Source organism: Anolis carolinensis, chromosome Y (genome assembly GCF_035594765.1).
Source record: "Anolis carolinensis isolate JA03-04 chromosome Y, rAnoCar3.1.pri, whole genome shotgun sequence".
Taxonomy (NCBI): domain Eukaryota; kingdom Metazoa; phylum Chordata; class Lepidosauria; order Squamata; family Dactyloidae; genus Anolis; species Anolis carolinensis.
Genome location: NC_085848.1, coordinates 502,954 through 527,871, shown reverse-complemented (window position 1 = coordinate 527,871; position 24,918 = coordinate 502,954). Strand labels below are relative to the sequence as shown.

At 43.1% G+C, this 24,918-nt stretch overlaps 1 protein-coding gene across 2 annotated transcripts in view; it reads left to right on the top strand.

The window, feature by feature from the left end:
• Positions 1-4,107: 4,107 nt before the first annotated feature.
• Positions 4,108-24,918, top strand: part of LOC134292941 (coiled-coil domain-containing protein 74B-like) — a 50,975-nt gene continuing 30,164 nt past the window's right edge. The window contains exons 1-3 of one of the 2 annotated variants that reach the window (XM_062958822.1): positions 4,108-4,458; positions 22,528-22,575; positions 22,717-22,782. In XM_062958822.1, coding sequence (XP_062814892.1) covers positions 4,266-4,458; positions 22,528-22,575; positions 22,717-22,782 — 307 coding nt within the window. In that variant the 5' untranslated portion in view covers positions 4,108-4,265. The remainder of the gene's footprint in view (positions 4,459-22,527; positions 22,576-22,716; positions 22,783-24,918) is intronic. The other variant, XM_062958821.1, reaches the window with a different exon arrangement.

Below are 24,918 nucleotides of genomic sequence, written 5' to 3'. Positions count from 1 at the left end.
CTATTGAGCAGCAGGAACCAAAAACACGCTCCCTTTTTCCCAAAGCAGGTGGTATTATACAGAGGATGATGGGAAGCGCAACCCTTTTGCCAGACTTTGTTAGCGTAGGGAAGGAGATTCACAGCTGCCTGCCACCGACTGCAATCCCTATTGAGCAGCAGGAACCAAAAACACGCTCCCTTTTTCCCAAAGCAGGTGGGATTATACAGAGGATGATGGGAAGCGCAACCCTTTTGCCAGACTTTGTTAGCGTAGGGAAGGAGATTCACAGCTGCCTGCCACCGACTGCAATCCCTATTGAGCAGCAGGAACCAAAAACACGCTCCCTTTTTCCCAAAGCAGGTGGTATTATACAGAGGATGATGGGAAGCGCAACCCTTTTGCCAGACTTTGTTAGCGTAGGGAAGGAGATTCACAGCTGCCTGCCACCGACTGCAATCCCTATTGAGCAGCAGGAACCAAAAACATGCTCCCTTTTTCCCAAAGCAGGTGGTATTATACGGAGGATGATGGGAAGCGCAACCCTTTTGCCAGACTTTGCTAGCGTAGGGAAGGAGATTCACAGCTGCCTGCCACCGACTGCAATCCCTATTGAGCAGCAGGAACCAAAAACACGCTCCCTTTTTCCCAAAGCAGGTGGTATTATACAGAGGATGATGGGAAGCGCAGCCCTTTTGCCAGACTTTGCTAGCGTAGGGAAGGAGATTCACAGCTGCCTGCCACCGACTGCAATCCCTATTGAGCAGCAGGAACCAAAAACACGCTCCCTTTTTCCCAAAGCAGGTGGTATTATACGGAGGATGATGGGAAGCGCAACCCTTTTGCCAGACTTTGCTAGCGTAGGGAAGGAGATTCACAGCTGCCTGCCACCGACTGCAATCCCTATTGAGCAGCAGGAACCAAAAACACGCTCCCTTTTTCCCAAAGCAGGTGGTATTATACAGAGGATGATGGGAAGCGCAGCCCTTTTGCCAGACTTTGTTAGCGTAGGGAAGGAGATTCACAGCTGCCTGCCACCGACTGCAATCCCTATTGAGCAGCAGGAACCAAAAACACGCTCCCTTTTTCCCAAAGCAGGTGGGATTATACAGAGGATGATGGGAAGCGCAACCCTTTTGCCAGACTTTGTTAGCGTAGGGAAGGAGATTCACAGCTGCCTGCCACCGACTGCAATCCCTATTGAGCAGCAGGAACCAAAAACATGCTCCCTTTTTCCCAAAGCAGGTGGGATTATACAGAGGATGATGGGAAGCGCAACCCTTTTGCCAGACTTTGTTAGCGTAGGGAAGGAGATTCACAGCTGCCTGCCACCGACTGCAATCCCTATTGAGCAGCAGGAACCAAAAACACGCTCCCTTTTTCCCAAAGCAGGTGGGATTATACAGAGGATGATGGGAAGCGCAACCCTTTTGCCAGACTTTGCTAGCGTAGGGAAGGAGATTCACAGCTGCCTGCCACCGACTGCAATCCCTATTGAGCAGCAGGAACCAAAAACATGCTCCCTTTTTCCCAAAGCAGGTGGGATTATACAGAGGATGATGGGAAGCGCAACCCTTTTGCCAGACTTTGCTAGCGTAGGGAAGGAGATTCACAGCTGCCTGCCACCGACTGCAATCCCTATTGAGCAGCAGGAACCAAAAACACGCTCCCTTTTTCCCAAAGCAGGTGGGATTATACAGAGGATGATGGGAAGCGCAGCCCTTTTGCCAGACTTTGTTAGCGTAGGGAAGGAGATTCACAGCTGCCTGCCACCGACTGCAATCCCTATTGAGCAGCAGGAACCAAAAACACGCTCCCTTTTTCCCAAAGCAGGTGGGATTATACAGAGGATGATGGGAAGCGCAGCCCTTTTGCCAGACTTTGTTAGCGTAGGGAAGGAGATTCACAGCTGCCTGCCACCGACTGCAATCCCTATTGAGCAGCAGGAACCAAAAACACGCTCCCTTTTTCCCAAAGCAGGTGGGATTATACAGAGGATGATGGGAAGCGCAACCCTTTTGCCAGACTTTGTTAGCGTAGGGAAGGAGATTCACAGCTGCCTGCCACCGACTGCAATCCCTATTGAGCAGCAGGAACCAAAAACACGCTCCCTTTTTCCCAAAGCAGGTGGTATTATACAGAGGATGATGGGAAGCGCAACCCTTTTGCCAGACTTTGCTACTAGCGTTGAAAAAAAGAAATGTTTCCTAATCAAAACGAAAGCCCACCCCGCCCGCACCAACAGGCAATATGGCGCAGCAGAAAAATTGCAGGGCTGGTGGGCAAATGGCAAACGCCAAGCTTGTGGGGAAAAAAGGCCACAGGCCCTTTGGAAAAAAAAACCTTCAGAAACACCCAACAGTTTCCTACCCCACCTCACCCACCCACCCTTTTCTCCTGGTCTTCTAATCTGTAGCTCAGCCAAGGAAGCTGTGACGCAGCAATCTTGCCTGCCTGCCTGGAATCTCACTCCCAACCACCCTCTCTCGTGCAGATCCCGAGCCAAATGAGCCACGAGGCTCCCGTGCACGCTCTTTTCATTCAGGTCGTACCAGCCCCTCCCCTGGGTTAAACGTGCTCTCTGATTGGCCACAAGGTGGAAACAACACGCTAGGTTGCCCCAGTGCACTTAAACAAGTTTGGGTAATTTGCAAAACCTTGTTTTCCCAATGAAAAAAAACGACGACATAAGAAAAAGGGCCTGTCGCGGTTCCAAACCGCGATATCCACACGAGTGGACAATCTAGGTCGAATATTGCTTCAGAAGTTACAAAAGTAATGAATTAGTAACGACTAACGGGGAAATCGAATTATTTGAGCAAGCCTAATAGCTACAGGCAAAGAGAAAACACAATGTATCAGCTAGGGGGGTTGAAGTTGCAACTTGGTTAATCTTTATTATGGACTTGTTACATAGTTGGAGCGGGGTAGGGAGATGAGAGAGAGAAAAAAGCATGTGGTAGAATAGAGTCCCTGGTTGAGACAGCTGCTGCGGCACATTTCATCCTTTCTAGCCCAATTTGGCACCCAGGAACTGCGGAACTCCCTCCAGTTTATCAGATCAGCTCAAAGGCAGGGGTTTGGGGTGCCCTCGATAACATGTGTACTCAACACAAAGAGAAGCTATATCTTATCTATAACTGATAAAACATGTGCCTGTATGGTGAATTAATACAAGTTGTTTGGGAGTAAACAAGATATGTTATTTTTTCAAAGAAGACTTCTGTTTATCTCTGAGTGCATATTTTAAACTAAAAGGGTTTTTAAGGGAGTGTATATTTTTGGGGAACTGCAATTTCAACTTCAAAGAAACAACCATGCTCTGCTAACCAAATATATTTTTGTAGTGACATGTCTCCGTCCTTGGCAGTCCAAAGACATGGTTCTTCAGTCTAACTGCTGAGTTACCTGTGTGCCATTTCATAAATGCTTATGAATATTCCTTGTTCAAAGGGTTGACTTCTAACAAGGTCGTGCTTTTCTTGACTAGTGGTTTTCAAAAGGTGGTTTCCACATGTTCATGGAAAAGAATATGCCAAAAGATATGTACCCAGAGACTGGGTGCAGTCATTTTCCAATTTCATTATTTTATTTCATTACATTTTATTTTATTATTTCATTTTATTATTTTCATTATATTATTTCATTTCATTTGTTTTATTATTTTACTATTTTTTAATATTTTTCCTTAAATGTTATTTTATTCTATTTATTTCAATTCTTAATGTTATCTTATTATTTAATATTATTATTTAATGTTATTATTTAATTGTACTCAATTATTTGCTTTATTATCCTGGGCGGGGGACTCATTGAGACTTAATTCCACTTAAATAAAAAAACAACCTAATTAATTATTTGATTAAGGTTAATTTCAGTTTTACAAGCTCATTAGTAGTTGCTGAAGACAGAAAGCACGCGGCATTTCCTTGGCAACAGAATAGACATAGTAAAGTGCGAAGCTGTGCACGTTTGTGTGTGTTTCTATCTCTTGCTTTTGGAAACTTGCATCGCCGTAGTTAAGGAGCGGGGCCCGTTTCTATGGGGAGGGGAAAATCCTATTAAAAGATGCATGAGGCCTAGCGGTAGGTCGCAAAACGGAGCCTGTGTTGCGTTTATTGGCGCACCGTTTCCATAGCAACTTGAGAAGCCCAGTAATAGATACAGCAGTGGCTCCGTTTCCATGACGACCTTAGAAGCCTAGTCGGAGGCCGCGAATGAAGGCCCGGCAGGCCGCGCGTGGAACCTGGGCGTCGCAGTAGCCAGGGGTCTGAGGTGCGGAGGGGATGCATCCGGGGTCGGGCTTCCCTGCTCTCGGCCGGGACGCCTCCTGCTGTCATCGGGGCCCCGTCGACGAAGGAAGATGGCGCCGGATGGCGAACGAGCTGGAGCGCAGCCTCCATTTCCTGCAGCAGCAGCACCGAGAGACCCTCGCACAGCTCCACCTGGAGGTCGACGCCCTCAAGAGAAAGAACAAGGGTCTCTACAGGACTACTCCTCCTTTTTCTCACCCTCTTTTATCATAGAGTCATTTACTCTCTTTAGATTATTATTATCACTACTATTGTTATTCTGTTATGTAATGTTATCATAACAGTTTATTATTACTACTCTGCACTATCATTCTTTGCTTATTTTATATTATATTGTATATAGAGTCTCACTTATCCAACATATACGGGCCGGCAAAACGTTGGATAAGCGAATATGTTGGATAATAAGGAGGAATTAAGGAAAAGCCTATTAAACATCAAATTAGGTTATGATTTTACAAATTAAGCACCAAAACATCATGTTATACAACAAATCTGACAGAAAAAGTAGTTCATTAGACATTAATGCTATGTAGTAATTACTGCATTAACAAATTTAGCACCAAAATATCACGATGTATTGAAAACATTGACTACAAAAATGCGTTGGATAATCCAGAATGTCGGATAAGTGAGTGTTGGATAAGTGAGACTCTAATGTATTAGTATTACTTCTGTATCTTAGTTATTCTTAATATTAATATTAATATTAATTAATATTCTTAATATGCCTATTATTAATATTAATAGTATTTCATAATTCTATGTTTTTTCTCTATTATTATTATTACAATTTGAATTATATAATAATAATAATAATAATAATAATAATAATAATAATAATAGGAGGGTTATAATGATATAATTTATTTATATGTGTATTCTAATTTTTTTTCTCCATTGTTTTATCATCATTTTATTTCATATCCCCAACAGCATATACAATCAACCATTTTGGGAACAGTATCTAGGTTGCAAAAGTACATTGTAGTTTTTTGTTTTTTTTAAAAAAGAAAGAAAGAAAAGAAAAGAGAAATTGTTGATGTCTTAATACAGCTGATACGTAAAATCATTAAGAATGTTATCATTGTACATAGTTGCTAATCTAAAATAACAATAAGCATAATAAGATGCTTCCCATCTAATTTAGAACTTTTCCCACTGAAGACATATTATGCTTATAATTCTGTTGCAATCTTCTATCTACTTAAGTATATTTTGACTAGCTGTTCCCGGCCATGCGTTGCTATGGCGTTGTCTGGTGGTGTTGGTGAGAAATTGTTGAGGTAGTGGTGGTATTGAATGTCTTTATGGTTGTCTTTATGTTTAGTATGCACACTGAAGTGGATTATATGGCAGTGTGGAGTCAAGATAATCCAGTGCAAAGCAGATAATCTAAGATTCTAAATGGGTTATATAGCTGAGTGGAAGGGCCTTGAGTCTACATTGCCATATAATCCAGTTACAATTTGATAATCTGTGGAAGAGGCCTAAGTGAGGCCTAACTGTGCCTGTCCCCTGGACTGAGTAGGTTGCTAGGAGGTTGCAAGTGGGCGGAGCTTAGCCTTCAAACTGGCATCAATTGGATAAAAACTATTATTCCTCTCCCTGTAATTAGGACTTTATTTTTTCTTTTCTTTTTGTTGTATCAACCTAGAGCCGTGAATGATGGGTTGTGTTGTCAAATTTCGAGGTTGGGGGGCCTGTAGTTTTGTTGTTTTGTCTGCTGCCCTGATGCCATCACTCTTTTATATATATAGACTAGCTGTGCCCGGCCACGCGTTGCTGTGGTGAAGTCTGGTGGTCTGGGAAATAAAGTATTGAGGAATTGGTGGTAGTTAAGGTAAAGGGTAAACGTTTTCCCCTGACGTTAAGTCCAGTCATGTCTGACTCTGGGGGTTGGTGCTCATCTCCATTTCTAAGCCGAAGAGCCGGCGTTGTCCGTAGACTCCTCCAAGGTCATGTGGGATGACTGCCTGGAGCAGCGTTACCTTCCCACCGGAGCAGTACCTATTGATGCACTCACATTTGCATGTTTTCGAACTTCTGGGTTGGCAGAAGCTGGGGCTAACAGTGGGGGCTCTGTCAGTTCCCCCAATTCAAACCTTCGGTCCAGAAGTTCAGAAGCTCAGCGCTTTAACATGCTGTGCCATCAGGGGACATTATTTCCTAAAGGTTGTGAATATACAATATTTCTGATTGTTTTTTTTTTTGTCTGTTGGAGGCAAGTATGAATGCTGCAATTAGGAAAAATGATTAGGATGTAATGGCCTTGCAGATTTAAAGCCTAGCTGTTTCCTCCCTGAGTGATTTTTTTGTTGGGAGGTGTTAGCTGGCCCTGATTGTTTCCTGTCTGGAATTACCTTGTTTTCAGAGTGGTGTTGTTTGCGATATTTTATATGCTTCTACTGTCTGTGGCCCTGAGAAAACAGAGGATTGGCCAGACTTTGATGATGGGAATCCTTTGTTGGGAGGTGTTAGCTGGCCCTGATTGTTTTCTGTGTGGAATTCCCCTATTTTCAGAGTGTTGTTCTTTATTTAGTGTTCTGATTTTAGAGATTGTATTGTTCTGTTTTATTATACCACATTAATTTTTCTATATTCTGATTTTAGTGTTTTTGAATACTTGGAGCCAGATTGTATTCATTTTCACGGTTGACCGCAACACAATAATAATAATACGGCAATTCACAAAACAACAAAACTACAGGCCCCCAACCTCAAAATTTGACAACACAACCCATCATCCACGCCTCAAGGTTGATACAACAAAAAGAAAAGAAAAATAAAGTCCTAATTAGAGGGAGAGCAATAATTTTTTTTATCCAATTGCTGCCAGTTTAGAGGGCTAATCTCTGCCCACTTGGTTACCTAGCAACCAAGGGACAGCCAGGTTTCAGTTAGGGGACAGGCAGATTTAGGCCTCACTGAGTCTTCTTCCACAGATTATCTAATTTGCACTGGATTATATGGCAGTGTAGACTCAAGGCCCTTCCACACAGCTATAGAACCCATTTATAAACTTATATTATCTGTTTTGCACTGGATTATCTTGAGTCCACACTGCCATATAATCCACTTCAGTGTGCATTTTATACAGCTGTGTAGAAGGGGCCTCAGATAATCTAGTTCTGAGCAGATAATATAAGATTATCAATATACAGTAGAGTCTCACTTATCCAACGTAAACAGACCGGCAGGATAAGTGAATATGTTGGATAATAAGAAGGGATTCAGGAAAAGCCGATTAAACATCAAATTAGGTAATCGTTATACAAATTAAGCACCAAAACATCATATTATACAACAAATTTGACAGAAAAGGTAGTTCCATGCGCAGTAATGCTATGTAGTATTTACAGTAGAGTCTCACTTATCCAACACTTGCTTATCCAACGTTCTGGATTATCCAACGCATTTTTGTAGTCAATGCTTTCAATATATCATGATATTTTGATGCTAAATTCATAAATACAGTAATTACTATATAGCATTACTGTGTACTGAACTACTTTTCTGACAAATTTGTTGTCTAACATGATGTTTTGGTGCTTAATTTGTAAAATCATAACTTAATTTGATGTTTAATAGGGTTATCCTTAATTCCTCATTATCCAACATATTCGCTTATCCAACGTTCTGCCGGTCCATTTATGTTGGATAAGTGAGACTCTACTGTACTGTATTTACAAATTTACCACTAAAATATCTCAATGAATTTAAAACACTGACTACAAAAACATTGATTATGAAAAGGCAGACTGCGTTGGATAATCCAGAACATTGTATAAGCGAATGTTGGATAAGTGAGATTCTTCTTTAATATGAAATAATTACTGGGATAGAATAATGCAGAACAATATAATCTCTAAAACCAGGACAGTAAATAAACAGGGGAATTCCACACAGGAAACAATCCGGGCCAGCTAACACCTCCCAACAAAGTATTCCCATCATCAAAGTCTGGAAAATCCTCTGTTTTCTCAGGGCCACAGACAGTAGAAGCATATAAATATCACAAACAACACCACTCTGAAAACAAGGGAATTCCAGACAGGAAACAATCAGGGCCAGCTAACACCTCCCAACAAAGTATTCCCATCATCAAAGTCTGGCAAATGCTCTGTTTTCTCAGGGCCACAGACAGTAGAAGCACATAAAATATCGCAAACAACACCACTCTGAAAACAAGGGAATTCCAGACAGGAAACAATCAGGGCCAGCTAACACCTCCCAACAAAAAATTCACTCAGGGAGGAAACAGCCAGGCTTTAAAGCTGCAAGGCCATTACATCCTAATCATTTTTCCTAATTGCAGCATTCATACTTGCCTCCAACAAACAAAAAAAAACCAATCAGAAATATTGTATATTCACAACCTTTAGGAAATAATATCCCCTGATGGCGCAGCGTGTTAAAGCGCTGAGCTGCTGAACTTCTGGACCGAAAGGCCGCAGGTTTGAATTGGGGGAGCGGAGAGAGCCCCCACTGTTGGCCCCAGCTTCTGCCAACCCAGAAGTTCAAAAACATGCAAATGTGAGTGCATCAATAGGTACTGCTCCGGTGGGAAGGTAACGCTGCTCCATGCAGTCATCCCACATGACCTTGGAGGAGTCTACGGACAACGCCGGCTCTTCGGCTTAGAAATGGAGATGAGCACCAACCTCCAGAGTCAGACACGACTGGACTTAATGTCTGGGGAAAACCTTGACCCTTGACCTTAACTACCACCAATTCCCCAATACTTTATTTCCCAGACCACCAGACTTCGCCACAGCAACGCGTGGCCGGGCACAGCTAGTATCTATCTATATCTATATCTGCCTATATATATGTACAGTATGTGTGCATGTACATTTGTATGTGGGTATCTGGGTATGTGGGCAGCTTTCTGATTGGCTCCCACTTTTGCAGGCCACCACAACCGCCAGGAATGACAGACCTGGTCCAAACTTGGCACACATAACCCCCATGGTGCACTTTACAGTGTGGTGCATTTGTGGGAGGATGAACCACAGATTATAGGATTTGCAGTACTTTCAATCATTTTAACTCCCACAGGCCATTGCAATGCCCACAGTGACGTAACTGGACCAAACTTGGCAAGCATAATGCCCGTGACCCTGTTGCAGTTTGGGGGAGGATATACCATGGATTATAGGATTTGCAGTACCTTCACTCACTTCCTGAGACCACTGCAATTGACACGAATGACAGAATTAGACAAAACTTGGCACACATATTCCAAATGACACACTTTACATGATACAGTACTTTGGGGGAAGATGGACCAAGGACTATGGGATTTGCAGTACTTTCAAACACTTTGTATAATATAATATATTGTATGTATATATACTTGTAAACCGCCTTGAGTCCCTTTCAGGGTGAGAAGGGCGGGATATAAATGTAGCTAATAATAATTTGTCTCCGACAGAGCACTGTTACTGTAACTAATGATGGATCAGGACAAAACTTGGCACACATACCCCCATGACCCATTTTATGTCCTGGTGCAGTTTAAGGGAGGACATACCAAGGATAATGGGACTTGCAGTACCTTCACTCACTTCCTGAGACCACTGCAACTGCCAAATGACTGATCAAGACCAAACTTGACACACAGAGGACCCATGTCCCTCTAAATACCCTGGTGCAGTGTGGAGGACAATGGACCATGGACAATGGAAATTGCAATACCTTCGCTCACTTCCAGAGACCACTGTGACCCCCACCTGTGACTGATCAACACCAAACTTGGCACAAAGAGCCCCGATGATCTGCTCTGAACCTTGGTGCGGTTTGGAGGAGGATGGACCATGGACGATGGAACTTTCAATATCTTCACTCCTTGAGAGTCCTGTGACTCCCACCAATGATGAATAAGTAGCAAACTTGGAACGCAGGGCCCCTATGATCTATTCTACACCCTGGTGTGGTTTGGAAGAGTTTGGACCATGGATGATGGGATTTACAGTACCTTCACTCACTTCCTGAGATCACTTGAACCCACACTGATCAAGACTAAACTTGGCACACAGACCACCCATGACCCACTCTACACCCTGGTGTTGTTTGGAGGAGGATGGACTATGGACGGTGGGACTTGCATACAGGAGTTGTAGTTCACCCGCACCCACTGAACCCAGATGACATTGGATCTAGACTACTTTTGGAACATAGGCAAACAATGCCTTTCTAAAATGACCCGGGCACTGCCAGGTCCCTAAGCTAGTCTATAATAAAAATCAGTGTTTGTATGTATGTGTGTATGTATATATGTATTTTTGTTTGTATGTGGCAGCTTTCTCTTTGACTCCCACTTTTACAGGCCGCCTGGAATGACATACCTGGCCCAAACTTGGCACACATAACCCCCAAGATGCACTTTATGCCCAAGATGGACCAAGGATGATGGGATTTGAAGTACTTTCAATCGCTTCAACTCCCACAGACCACGCTCACCAGTGACGGAACTGGACCAAACTTGGCACACTTAAACCCCATGAGCCGCTTTACCTGGTGCGGTTTTGGGGAGGACAGACCAAGGATGATGGGATTTGCTTTGGCTCCCACAGACCACTGCCATACCCAACAGTGATGGAACTGGACCAAACTTGGCACACAGAACCCCCAAGACCTCCTTTACATCCTGGTATGGACTGGGCGACAATGGACCAAGGATGATGGGATTTGCTGTTCCTTCACTCACTTTCTGAGACCACTGCGACTCCACCAATGACAAATCACTACCAAATTTGGCACACAGAGCCCTCATGACCCACTCTACACCCTGAGGATGGACCATGGACGATGGGATTTGCATATGGGAGTTGTAATTCACCCGCACCCACTGAATCCAGCTGACATTGCTTCTATACTACACTTCTCAAATGACCCAGGCACCACCATGTTCCCAAGCTAGTCTATATCTATATAGCTAGCTACCCTGTTTCCCCTAAAATAAGACATCCCCAGAAAATAAGACCTAGTAGAAATTTTGCTGATTTGCTAAATATAAGGCCTCCCCTGAAAATAAGACCTAGCAAAGGTTTTGTTTGGAAGCATGCCCAACGAACAGAACACCAGAGCATGCAGGATCAGTAAATGTATGTAACATAGAGTGTTGTACATGGAAATAATGGCAATAACAAGAAATTCTTGATAGGATTCACAGTTTGTTTGGTTATGCTGGTTTGTGATGACAAATATACAGTATATAATAAATGTTCTTTTTTTTTGTTCAACAAAAAATGTGAATTCTTCTTCATGGAAAAATAAGACATCCCCTGAAAATAAGACCTAGAGCATCTTTGGGAGCAAAAATTAATATAAGACACTGTTTTATTTTCGGGGAAACATGGTAGCTATCTATATAAAAGTCAATGTTTGTATGTATGTATGTTTGTATGCGAGTATGTGGCAGCTTTCTGGTTGGCCACCACTTACACGGACAACTACGATCGCCACGAATGACAGATCTGGACCAAACTCGACACACTTATCCCCCATAACACGATACTTTCCATCGTTACAGCTCCCACAAATCACTGCCATGCCTTCAAGTGATGGAACTGGACCAAACTTGTCAGACAGAGCTCCCATGACCCCCTTTACGTCCTGCAGTTTGGCGGAGGAAACACCAAGGATGATGGGACTTGCAGTACCTTCACTCACTTCCTTTTAAAATCTGTATCTATATTATATTCTATATATATATGAAAAAGTCAATGTTTGTATGCGAGTATGTGGCAACTTTCTGATTGGCCGCCACTTACACAGACAATTACGACTGCCATGAATGATGGATCTGGACCAAACTCAACACACTTATCCCCCATAACACACGTTATGGTCTGCTGCTGTTTGGGGGATAATGGACCACAGATGATGGGATTTGTAGTACTTTCCATCGTTACTGCTCTCACAGATCACTGCCATGCCCACGAGTGACGGAACTGGACCAAACTTGGCAGACAGAGCTCCCATGACCCCCTTTATGTCCTGCTGCAGTTTGGTGGAGGACACACCAAGGATGATGGGACTTACAGTACCTTCACTCACTTCCTGACACCACTACAACTGCCGGGAATAACAGAATTGAACGAAACTTGGACACATAGACCATATCACACACTTTACATGCTGCTGCAGTTTGGGGCAGGACAGACCAAGGATTATGGCATTTGCAGTACCTTCACCGAATTCACCTCCCACAGATCATTGTAAGCCCCACAAATGACACAACTGGACCCAACTTGGAACAAAGATGCAATGTGGCCCAAATGACTCACTTTAAATGCTGCTGCGGTTTCGGGGACAACCGACCATGGACAATGGGATTTACAGTATCTTCACTCACTTCCCGAGGTCACTGCTACCCCCAGCAATGACAAATAAGGACCAAACTTGGTACACACACACCCCATGATCTGCTCTACATCCTGCCACTGTTTGAAAGGGGATGGACCATGGATTATGGGACTTCCAATACCTTTACTCATTTTCAGGGAGCACTGCGACTCCCACCAATGTCTGATCAAGACTAAACTTCACACATACAGTCCCCATGACCCACTCAACATCCTAGTGTTGTTTGGAGGGGAATTGATCATGGATGGTGGGACATGCAATACCTTCACTCACTTCCTGAGATCACTGTGACTCCCACTAATGACGAATAAGGACCAAATTTGGTACACAGAGCCCCCATGACTCACTCTACATCCCAGCATTGTTTGGTGAGGGATAGACCATGCACGATGGGACTTCCAGATGGGAGATGTAGTTCATCCGTACCACTCCAGCTGACATTGGATTGACATTACACTTGGAACACAGGCAAACAATACCTTTCTCAAATGACCCGGACACTGCCAGGTCCCCAAGCTAGTATATTGTAAAAGTCAATGTTAGATGTATGTAATGTTTGTGTGTGTGTGTGTGTGGGGGGGGGGGTGGTGGCAATGTTCTGATTGGCTCCCACTTCCACAGGCCACTGCAACCCCCACAAATGACAGACCTGGACCAAACGTGGCACACGGAACACCCACGACCCACCATATGTCCTGGTGTAGGTTGGGGGACGACAGATCACAGATTATGAGATTTGCAATATTTTAAATAGGTTTGGCTCCCACAAACCACTGCAATCCCCCAAAAAGATGGATCAGGACCAAACTTGACACACAGAACCCCCATGACCCACTTTACATCCTGGTGTGGTTTGGGGGAGGATGGACCACAGATGATGTAATTTGCAATATCTTCATTCACTTTAAGAGATCACTGTGATCCCCCCACAAATGACAAGCCTAGACCAAAATTGGCACTAAGACCCAATGTGACCCACTTTATGTCCTGGTGTGGAGTGGGGAAGGATAGACTATCAATGATGGGATTTGCAGCACCTTCACCCGATTTGCCTCCCATGGACCACTGTGAAACCCATGAATGACAGACCTGGACCAAACTTGGGACATAGACCCCAGTGAAGCAGTTTACACTATGCAGAGGTTTGGGGATGGTGGACCATGTATGATGCTACATGCAGTGCTTTTACCTGCTTTGAATCCAACTTCAAACAACTTCAATGATGGCTCTGGACCAAATTTTGCAGATAGGCCCCCATGACCCACTGTACATCCTGGTGTGGTTTGGGGAGATGGACCATATATGATGGACAGTACGTTCACCCTATTCAGCTTTAATTCTACAGTCCACTGCAACCCACACGAATGACGACCTGGACCAAACTTGGCTCATAGACTTCCCATGATGAACAGAACATACTAGAGATGTCTGGGGGAAATTAACCTTGATTTTTGGGAGTTACAGATCATCTACACCCAAAGAAACTGACTCACCCCAACAATGGACCGGCACCAAACTTAGTACAGAGAAGCCCCATGAACAACTGAACATACTGCAGGCCACTGACCTTGATTTTAGGAACTGTAGTTCATCCTTATCCAGAAAGAATTGAACCCTGGACCAAATTTGCCACATAACCCCAACATAGTCAACTTTGCATACAGGCGAGTTTGGGGCTGATTGACCTTGACTCCTGGAGTTGTAGTCTACCTTGACCCAGAGAACACTGAACCCAGCCAACATCGGATGTGGACCAAACTTGGCTCACAGGCTTGTCCTTTGACTCTGAGAGTTGTAGTTCACCCTTATCCAGAGAGCACTGAACCCAGCTGAAGATGGATCTGGACCAAACTTAGCAACCAGACTCAAGATGGCTAACTGCATACAGGCAGGAGTTGGTGGTGGTTACCCTGTTAATCTGGGCGTTGTAGTTTTCCCTTATGCAGAGAGCACTAAAGTGAGGCAACGATGGATTTGGACCAAACCTGGTACACAGACCCACATGGGCAATTGCAAACACTGTCAGGGTTTGGAGGTGATTGCCTTGAGAATCTGGAGTTGTTGTTTATTTGTCAGTTGCTTCTGTGTCTTGGTGACCTCCTGGCCCACCCAGGCCAGACCTCCCTGTCGGCGGTGCCCCCCCTCCCCCCCATCTCCTTCAAGGTGGAGCCATTTCCTTCAAGGATACCGTCCGTCCATCTTGCCCTTGGTCGGCCCTTCTTCCTTCTTCCTCCCCTTTTCCCCAGCATCACTCCAAGGTCTCCTGTCTTCCCATGATGTGGCCAAAGTCCTGGATCTTTTCCTCTCGTATCCTTCCCTCCAGTGAGCAGCCATTGGGCATTATTTCCCGGAGGATGGACTGGGGGGATCTCCTTGCCAAGGTCCAAGGCACGCTCAGGATTTTCCTCCGACACCAGGGTTCAAAAGCGCCTCTCTTCCTTCCCTCGCTCAGTCAGCCTTCCTTATGGTCCATAGGTTACTATGGGGAAGACCATTGCTTTCACTATGCGGACCTTCGTTGCCGGTGGGATGGCTCGGCTCTTCACTGTTTTCTCATCGAGGTTGGCCATTGCTCTCCTCCCAAGAAGGAAACTCCTTCTGATTTCCTGGCTGCAGTCTGCGTCTGCCGTGATCTTTGTGCCTAGAAATATAAAGTCTGTCCCTGCCTGTTTGCCAGTTATCAATCGGTCTGGTTGTCATCCTCTGGGTTTTCTTGATGTTTAACTGCAGCCCGGCTTTTGCACTCTCTTCTTTCTTTCCCCTCGGTGATAAGGCTCTTCAGCTCCTCCTCGCTTTCAGCCATCAACGTGGTATCATCTGCATATCTGAGGCCGTTAATGTTAATATTAGAATCATAGAATCGTAGAATCCTAGAACGGCAGAGTTGGAAGAGACCTCATGGGCCACCCGGTCCAACCCCATTGTGCCAAGAAGCAGGAAATCTCGTTCAAAGCCCCCCCGAGAGATGGCCACCCAGCCTCTGCTTCAAGGCCTCCCAAGAAGGAGCCTCTCTCCACCACACTCCCCTGGGGCAGAGAGAGAGTTCCACTGCCGAACAGCCCTTCTCGCGGTGAGGAAGTTCTTCCTGAGGTTCAGGCGGAATCTCCTTCCCTTCCTGTCCTTTGCAGCCCTTGTCCCATGGCGCCCTGGTCTCCCTCCTCCCTTCCCCTCACATCTTGATCCATGGCTCTCATCATGTCTCCTCTCAGCCTTCTCTCTCTTCTGCAGGCTCAGCATGCCCAGCTCTTTCAGCCGCTCCTCATGGGGATTCTTGTTCTCCAGACCCTTGATCATTTTAGTTGCTCTTCCCTGGATGCTTTCCAGCTTAGAGTCACCCTCTCCCTTCAATTGCAGTGCCCAGAATTGGACACAGTGTGATTCCAGGTCAAGTGGCCTGGCCAAGGAGGAATAGAATAGAGGGGGAGCATGACTTCCCTGGATTCCTCAAGCCCCGCACATACGTCGCATGATGTGTTCTGCGTACAAGTTGAATAGGGAGGGTGAGAGGACACAGCCCTGATGTCCGCACTCCTTTCCCAATCTGGAACCCGTCTCCTGTTCCGTGGTCTGTTCTGACTGTGGCTACTTGGTCTTTAGGCAGATTCCTCAGGAGACAGACAAGGGGACTTGGTCTCCCCAGACCACCAAGAACTTGCCACCGTTTATTATGGTCTACACAGTCAAAGGCTTTAGAATAGTCAATAAAGCAGAAGTAGAGAAACTCCCTGGCTTCCTCCATGATCCAGCATCCGGATATTGGCCATTGGGTCTCTGGTTCCTCTGCCTTTTCTGAACCCAGCTTGGACATCTGGCAACTCTTGCTCCAGTCTTGCTGGAGTCTGTCTTGCAGGATCTTGAGCATTCCCTTATGGGCATGGGAAATAAGGGCCACTGTATGAAAGAGTGAGCATTCTTTAGCATTTCCCTTTTTTGGTATGGGGACATACATTGATTTTTTCCCAACCTGATGGCCATTCTTGAGTTTTCCATATGTTCTGGCATATGGCATGCATCACCTTGACAGCGTCACCTTTCAAGATTTTAACAGTTCAGCTGCGATCCCGTCGTCTCCTGCTGCCTTGTTATTAGCAATGCTTCTTAAGGCCCATTCAACCTCACTCCTCAGGATGTCTGGCTCTAGTTCACTCACCACACCATCAAAACTATCCTCGATATTATTATCCTTCCTTCTGTACATTCTCGCCACCTTCTCTTGAGGAAGGAAAGAGCAAAAAGTTTTCCTTGGTGCTGGAGGGACACCACTCTGGAAAAGATTTTGCCCCTCTTCCACCAGAAAGGGTTAGGGATGGAAGAAAAGACCAATAATGGAAGAGCTTTGTGCAATGCAAACCTACAGATTGCAGTTTTCCCTTCTCCTTTCTTCTCTTTCCCGTCCCACACCTGTTTGGGTCCCTGCGAATATTGCCGTGTTATTAGCAATGCTTCTTAAGGCCTTCTCAACCTCACTCCTCAGGATGTCTGGCTCTAGTTCACTCACCACACTGTCAAAGCCATCCTCGATATTATTATCCTTCCTTCTGTACATTCTCACCACCTTTTCTTGATCTCTTCAGCTTCTGTTAGGTCCCTGCCATCTTTGTTTTTGATCATGCCCATTTTTGCCTGAAATTGTCCTTCCTATTCTATTGCCTTCTTCCACTTCCATGCATTGCTTGTTTAAAAATACACTAGAGTCTCACTTATCCAACACTCGCTTATCCAACGTTCTGGATTATCCAACGCATTTTGGTAGTCAATGTTTTCAATACATCATGATATTTTGGTACTAAATTCATAAATACAGTAATTACTACATACCATTACTGCGTATTGAACTACTTTTTCTGCCAAATTTGTTGTCTGACATGATGGTTTGGTGCTTCATTTGTAAAATCATAACCTAATTTGATGTTTAATATGCTTTTCCTTAATGCCTCCTTATTATCCAACATATTCGCTTACCCAACATTCTGCCGGCCCGTTTATGTTGGATAAGTGAGACTCTACTGTCGTTCCTTGTCTCTTCTGGCTAACCTCTGGAATTGTGCATTTAGTTGGGCATATCTCCCCCTATCACTGTTTCCTTTTGCCTTCCTTCTTTCTTGGGCTACTTCCAGTGTCTCCGCAGACAACCACCTTGCCATCTTGGTTTCTTTTTCTTTGGGGCGTACGTTGTTGCCGCCTCCTGGACAATGTTGTAGACTTCCGTCCATAGTTCTTCTGGGACTCTATTTATCAAGTCTAGTCCCTGAAATCTATTCTTCACCTCCACTGCATATTCACTAGGAATATTTGTGAGATCGTATCTAAATGGTCTGTGTATTTTCCCCATTCTCTTTAGTCTGATTCTAAATAGTGCAATAAGAATTTTGTGAACTGAACTACAGTCAGCTCCAGGTCTTGTTTTTACCGACTGGGTGGATGTCCGCCACCTTTGGCTGCAAAGGATGTAGTCAATCTGCTTTCAGTGTTGACCATCTGGGGAAGTCCATGTGTAAAGCCGTCTTTTAGGTTGTTGGAAAAGGGTGTTTGTTATGCACAGTGAGTTTTCCTGGCAAAACTCTATCAGCCTATGTCCTGCTTTGTTTGGTTGTCCCAGACCATGCTTGCCTGTGATCCCGGTTGTCATTTGACTGCCCACCTTAGCATTCCAGTCTCCTGTAATGAAAACAATGTCTCTTTTTGGCGTATTATCCAGTGGGTGCTGCAGATCCTCATGGAACTGATCTAATTTTGCTTTTTCAGCAGCTGTGGTTGGGGCATATATTTGGATCACTTGAACTCCAATTGATATCATTCTATCATTTTTTGGGTTGTATCCAAGCACTGCTTTAGCAACTTTATTATTAATTATGAAGGCTACTCCATTTCTTTGGTGTCCCTCTTGTCCGCAGTAGTAGATCTGGTGGTCGTCTTTTGTGAAGTGGCCCATTCCAGTCCATTTCAGTTCACTGGCTCCCAGAATGTCTATCTGTAATCTTGGCATCTCACCAATAACCACGTCCAGTTTGCCCTGGCTCATTGATCTTACATTCCAGGTTCCTATAGTGTGTTAATCTCTAGAACATCAAATTCGTCCTTCACCTCCAGCACCGTCGGCCGTTAGCCTTCCTTTCAGCTTGGAGCTAACTGCGTCATCACATCTGCAGCTAGTGAACTAGTCCTCTGTTCCTCCCCAGTAGCATCTTCCGATGGTATACCGACATTTCTCTGGTTGTACTGATCCATGTAGTTTTCATGGCCAGGATACTGGGGTGGGTTGCCGTTACCTTCCCCAGGGGTCGTATGTAGTCTGACCTCTCTGCCATGACCTTCCCGTCTTGGGTGGCCCTGCAGTTTCACTCATGGCATCATCGAGGGGCTCAAGCCCCAGCACCGCAATAACGTAACGATCCTTTGCCAGAGCTGGGAGCTGTAGTTCACCTTTATCCAGAGAGCACTGAACCCAGTCAATGACAGATCTGGACCAAACTTAAGTGATATTACCTAACATCCCAAAACAAACAATGCCTTTCTCAAATAATCCGGGTAGCGCCGGGTCGCCAAGCTAGTCTACATGATAAAAGTCAAAGTCAACTCCCAAGATTTTAACTATTTCCTCTCAGTGACAAGGTTTCTAAACAAAATCTGCAAGTTGAATGCATGACAAAAGTGAAGCTTTCTCTTGTATAATGTATTTTACACAGCTGTGTTATACAGTATATGCCAATAAAGGCTTATTGGATTGGAATATAATAAAGGTCAATCTTTGTATGTATGTGAGTGGGTATGCAGCAGCTTTCTGATTGGCTCCAATTTCCACAGGCCACTGCGACAACCACGAATGACGGTCCTGGACCAAGCTTTGCACCCAAACCCTCAGGACCAACTTGATGTCCTGGTGCAGTTTGGGGGAGGATGGACCACATTATTGGATTTGCAGTACCTTCACCCAATTTGCCTACCAGAGACCACTGCGATACCCATAAACAATGGGACTGGCACACAGAACCCCCATGACCCATTTTACTTCCCGGTGTGGTTTAGGGGAGAGTGGGCCACAGTTGATGGGATTTGCAGTATCTTCTTTTAGTTCCAGAGATCATTGCGACCCTTAGAAATGTCAAGTGTGGACCAAACTTGGCAAACAGACCAGATGTTGCCCATTTTATGTCCAGGTGCTGTTTGGAAGAGGACCACGGACCACGGATGATGGGATTTGCAGTACTTTCACCAGATGTGCCTTCAACAGACCACTGAGATGCCCAGGAATGGCTGAACTGGACCAAACTTGGCACACAGACCCCTATGACTCAATTTGTCACCTGCTGTTATTAAGGGGAGGATGGACCACGGATGATGGGATTTGCAGTATCTGCCTATCTTCGTGACTGTGTTGTCCCCTACGAACCTACGTGATCTCGGAGATCTTCCGGGGAGGCCCTCCTCTCGCTTCCACCTTCTTCACAGATACGTCTGGTGGGGACGAGAGAGAGAGCCTTCTCAGCCGTGGCCCCCCTGGCTCTGGAACTCCCTCCCCAGGGAGATCAAGTTGGCGCCCGCTCTATCCTCCTTTAAGAAACAACTGAAAATTTGGATGTTTAGGTTGGCCTTTGGGAAGATAGTCACTGGATGACCAGCCTGATTATAATTCTATTCTGAAATTTACTTGGTCCTTATTATTGCTGCTGCAGTTCCCCCACCTATGAAGTTGACTGAATTGTATTGGTGGTTGTTTGATATTATTACTGATGTAGTAACTCTTGTTTTATTACCTTATTGTGTTTCAACATGTGTATATTGTGCTAATGTATTCATGTTGTTACTTTTGTGAACGATGTTGACCGGGCCTTGCCCCATGTGAGCCGCCCCAAGTTCCTGTGGGGAGATGCTGGCGGGGTATAAATAAAGTTTTATTATTATTATTATTCATCACTTCTAGAGACCCCCATGAATGATGGGCCTGGACCAAACTTGCCACACAGAACCCCCCATGACCCGCTTTACATCCCAGTTTGGCTAGGGGGAGGATGGACCATGGATGATGGGATTTGAGGTATCTTCACCTACTTTCAGAGAACACCGTGACCCTCACAAATCATGCACCTGGACCAAACATGACACACAGACTCCCAATGACCAACAGAACATACAGGAGATGTTTGGGGGGAAGTGAGATGAATTTATGGGAGTTATAGTTCATCTGCATCCAGAAACTGTGTCCTCCACCGACAATGTATCAGGATCAAACTTGGCACAGAGAAGCCCAATGGCCAACTGAACATACTGGAGGGGATTGGGGGAAATGACCTTGATTTCAAAGAGTTGTAGTTCACCCACATTCAGAGAGCATTTAACCCAGCTGATGACAGATCTGGACCAAACTTGGCACACCAAGCCAACTGTGAATACTAGCAAGGTTTAGGAGTGATTGCCTTTAGAATCTGGGAGTGTTAGTTCACCCTTATCTGGATAGCACTGAACCAAGCTGATGTCAGATCTGGACCAAACTTGGCACATAGACCCAACATGGTCAGCTTTTAATAGTGGCAGGGTTATAAAGGATTGATCTACAATTTTGGGAATTGTGATTCAACCACATCCTTATGCATATTCTAATGGGAGCATTCATTAAAAAAAAGAAAGAAAATACTGGCTTTTTCTAATAAATAGTGTTACACATTATCAAACTGATATTACTAAACTTCTCAAAACAAACAATGCATTTCTAAAATAATCTGGGCACTACTAAGTCTCTACGCTTATAGTTTAATGTTTGGAAGGCCTAGTCCACCTTTTTGTGGCTTTTATTTTATTTTATTTTATTTGTTCCCATTGCAATTAAAGTTTAACATATTTTACTAGTTTTTACATTCTTGACCCAAGATTTTTATAGGTAGCATTCTGGATAAAAAGTTTAATTTAGGTAATATCTTCCGTGCTATCCTGTCAAACCATGATAGTTTAATTTTAGCATATTCTAGCAATTCCGTATTTATTTTCATTCTTAATTTAATAACATTATTTATCTGTAAATTATCTTATTCTATAGATATATTTATTTCTAAGAATTTAATTGATCCTTTGATTTTTATTTTCCCTTCTTTACTTTTAAATCTATTCTTCCTGATAATTGAATAACAGCATTTCTGACTTATACCAATTAATTTGTAGACCTGTTATTTCCCCAAATACTGTTAAGTAAACTTCATTTTACCCCCCCCCCCAAATGTTGTATTGGGTTTTCCATTGTTAAAAGAGTATCATCTGCAAATAGATTTATTTTATTTTTCTGTTATTCTTTTTATACTAACTTCCTCTCTAATTACACTGGCTAGTATTTCCATTATTGTTACAAACAGAGTTGGGGAAAGGGGGCATCCCTGTCTTGTACTTCAAATTATGCTTATTTTTTTTTCTGTCAGGCCATCATTCACCATTACTGAGTATTATTTTATTTCATTGAAAATATCTATAGATTATATTATTTCTCATATTATTATTTTAATATTTAACTTCAAATAAGTAACTATATTATATTATTTATGTATCTTAACTTTAATTCTATACTCCCCACCATTATCATATATTTTTTATTATATTATTATTCATGGGTCCTTTCCTATTATTATTATTATTATTATTATTATTATTATTATTATTATTATTACATTTTATTTATATTATTAGTAGTAGTTTATAATTTCACTTAAGATAAATATCTATAAATATTATTGTTGTTATTATTATGTGTCTTAAACATAATGTTTCCCTCCTTTTAAGGGCAATATTTTCCTCAAAACCCATAGATTAGATGTAAAGGGAACCCAACAGGTCACCTAGTCCAAAAATATATTAAATTTATCTCTTTTGTTAATTTCAGAGCTTAATTACAAGCTGATCATGCACCCGATCCTCCAGAAATCTCCAGGTAATTTGCCTATCTGTCTATCTCTATATGGATTATTAATGACTTACAAAATAACAATTTTTATTAATGATTTTTAGTATTGTTTTTCTAATAATTTTCATTTGTTTTCATTATTCCTATTTTTCTTTCTTTTTTAAATAGATCTTTTTCCTTCTGGAAAATTGATTCCTAAAGTTCCTAGAGGGTCAAAAATAACTGAAGAAAAATGTAAGGATTAGATTGATAGATTATAATTATTGTTGCATTTAAAATAAATATATTTAATTTGATGTATTGTTGAAGACTTTCATGGCTGGAATTTCTGGGGTATTGTGGTTTCTGGACTATATGGCAAATGTATTCTAGCAGCATTTTCTCCTTCTTTTGCTTCACCTGCACCTGTGGCTACTAGCATCTTCAGAGGATCTGATGGTGGACAAGCAAATGGAATATATAATATACCTGTGGAATAATGATCAGGGTGGGAGAAAAAACCAATGTCTATTAACCAAGTATGAAGGGTGCAATCTTCTCAGTTACTCACATACTAATGGGTGTATCTCACTCATGGGGGAGGAAAGAACCCATGTTTATTGACCAAATGCAATTAGCAAGCCTGATTTCCTGCTTGACCACCATCAGATCCTTTGAGTGCTGCTAGATCAGATTGGCCGCACAGCCCAGAAACCGCACACCCCATCTTTAGTTTGATATTATTATTATTATACAATATAATACTGGAATCAATTGGGGTAAACTGTGCAGGTGATGCAGATATTTGACCTGAACGGGGTCTTGTTAACAGCTTGTTTATTTTAACTTCTTTTTTTACCGCGGGTTGTATGTTGTATGTTGTATGTATGTCTATGTGTTAAATGTTTTGATACGGCCGATGGGCTAATCAATAAAACGTGATTTGATTTGATACAATATAATACTAATAATAATACAATCTAATAAAAATTATCTATCTATATAAGAACTAGCTGTGCCCGGCCACGCGTTGCTGTGGCGAAGTCTGGTGGTCTGGGAAATAAAGTATTGAGGAATTGGTGGTAGTTAAGGTAAAGGGTAAACGTTTTCCCCAGACATTCGTGTCTGACTCTGGGGGTTGGTGCTCATCTCCATTTCTAAGCCAAAGAGCCGGCGTTGTCCGTAGATTCCTCCAAGGTCATGTGGGATGACTACATGGAGTGGCGTTACCTTCCCGCCGGAGCAGTACCTATTGATGCACTCACATTTGCATGTTTTCGAACTTCTGGGTTGGCAGAAGCTGGGGCTAACAGTGGGGGCTCTCCGTTCCCCGAATTCAAACTTCCGGCCTTTTGGTCCAGAAGTTCAGCAGCTCAGCGCTTTAACACGCTGCGCCATCAGGGGATATTATTTCCTAAAGGTTGTGAATATACAATATTTCTGATTGGTTTTATTTTTTGTCTGTTGGAGGCAAGTATGAATGCTGCAATTAGGGGAAATGATTAGCATGTAATGGCCTTGCAGCTGTAAAGCCTGGCTGTTTCCTCCCTGAGTGAATTTTTTGTTGGGAGGTGTTAGCTGGCCCTGATTGTTTCCTGTCTGGAATTCCCTTGTTTTCAGAGTGGTGTTGTTTGCGATATTTTATGTGCTTCTACTGTCTGTGGCCCTGAGAAAACAGAGGATTTGCCAGACTTTGGTGATGGGAATACTTTGTTGGGAGGTGTTAGCTGGCCCTGATTGTTTCCTGTGTGGAATTCCCCTGTTTTCAGAGTGTTGTTCTTTATTTAGTCTTCTGATTTTAGAGATTGTATTGTTTTATTATACCACATTAATTTTATATATTCTGATTTTAGTGTTTTTGAATACTTGGAGCCAGATTATATTCATTTTCACGGTTGACCGCAACATCATAATAATAATAATAATAATAATAATAATAATAATAATAATAATAATAATAATGACTTTGGTAATACACAGTGCTTCACTCCCTTCTCAGCTTCCTTTCTGGAAGAATCATTTCTTGGGAGGTGTTAGCTGGCCCTGATTGTTTCCTTTGTGGAATTTCCAATTTTCCTGCTTTCAAACTGTTGGTCTTTATTTACTGTCCTTGTTTTTGAGATTATATTGTTCTGCATTATTCTATCCCAGTAATTATTTCATATGAAAGTAGAATCTCACTTATCCAACATTCGCTTATCCAGTGTTCTGGATTATCCAACGCAGTCTGCCTTTTCATAATCAATGTTTTTGTAGTCAGTGTTTTAAATTCATTGTGATATTTTAGTGGTAAATTTGTAAATACAGTCCAGTAGAGTCTCACTTATCCAACATAAACGGGCCAGCAGAATGTTGGATAAGCAAATATGTTGGATAATAAGGAGGCATTAA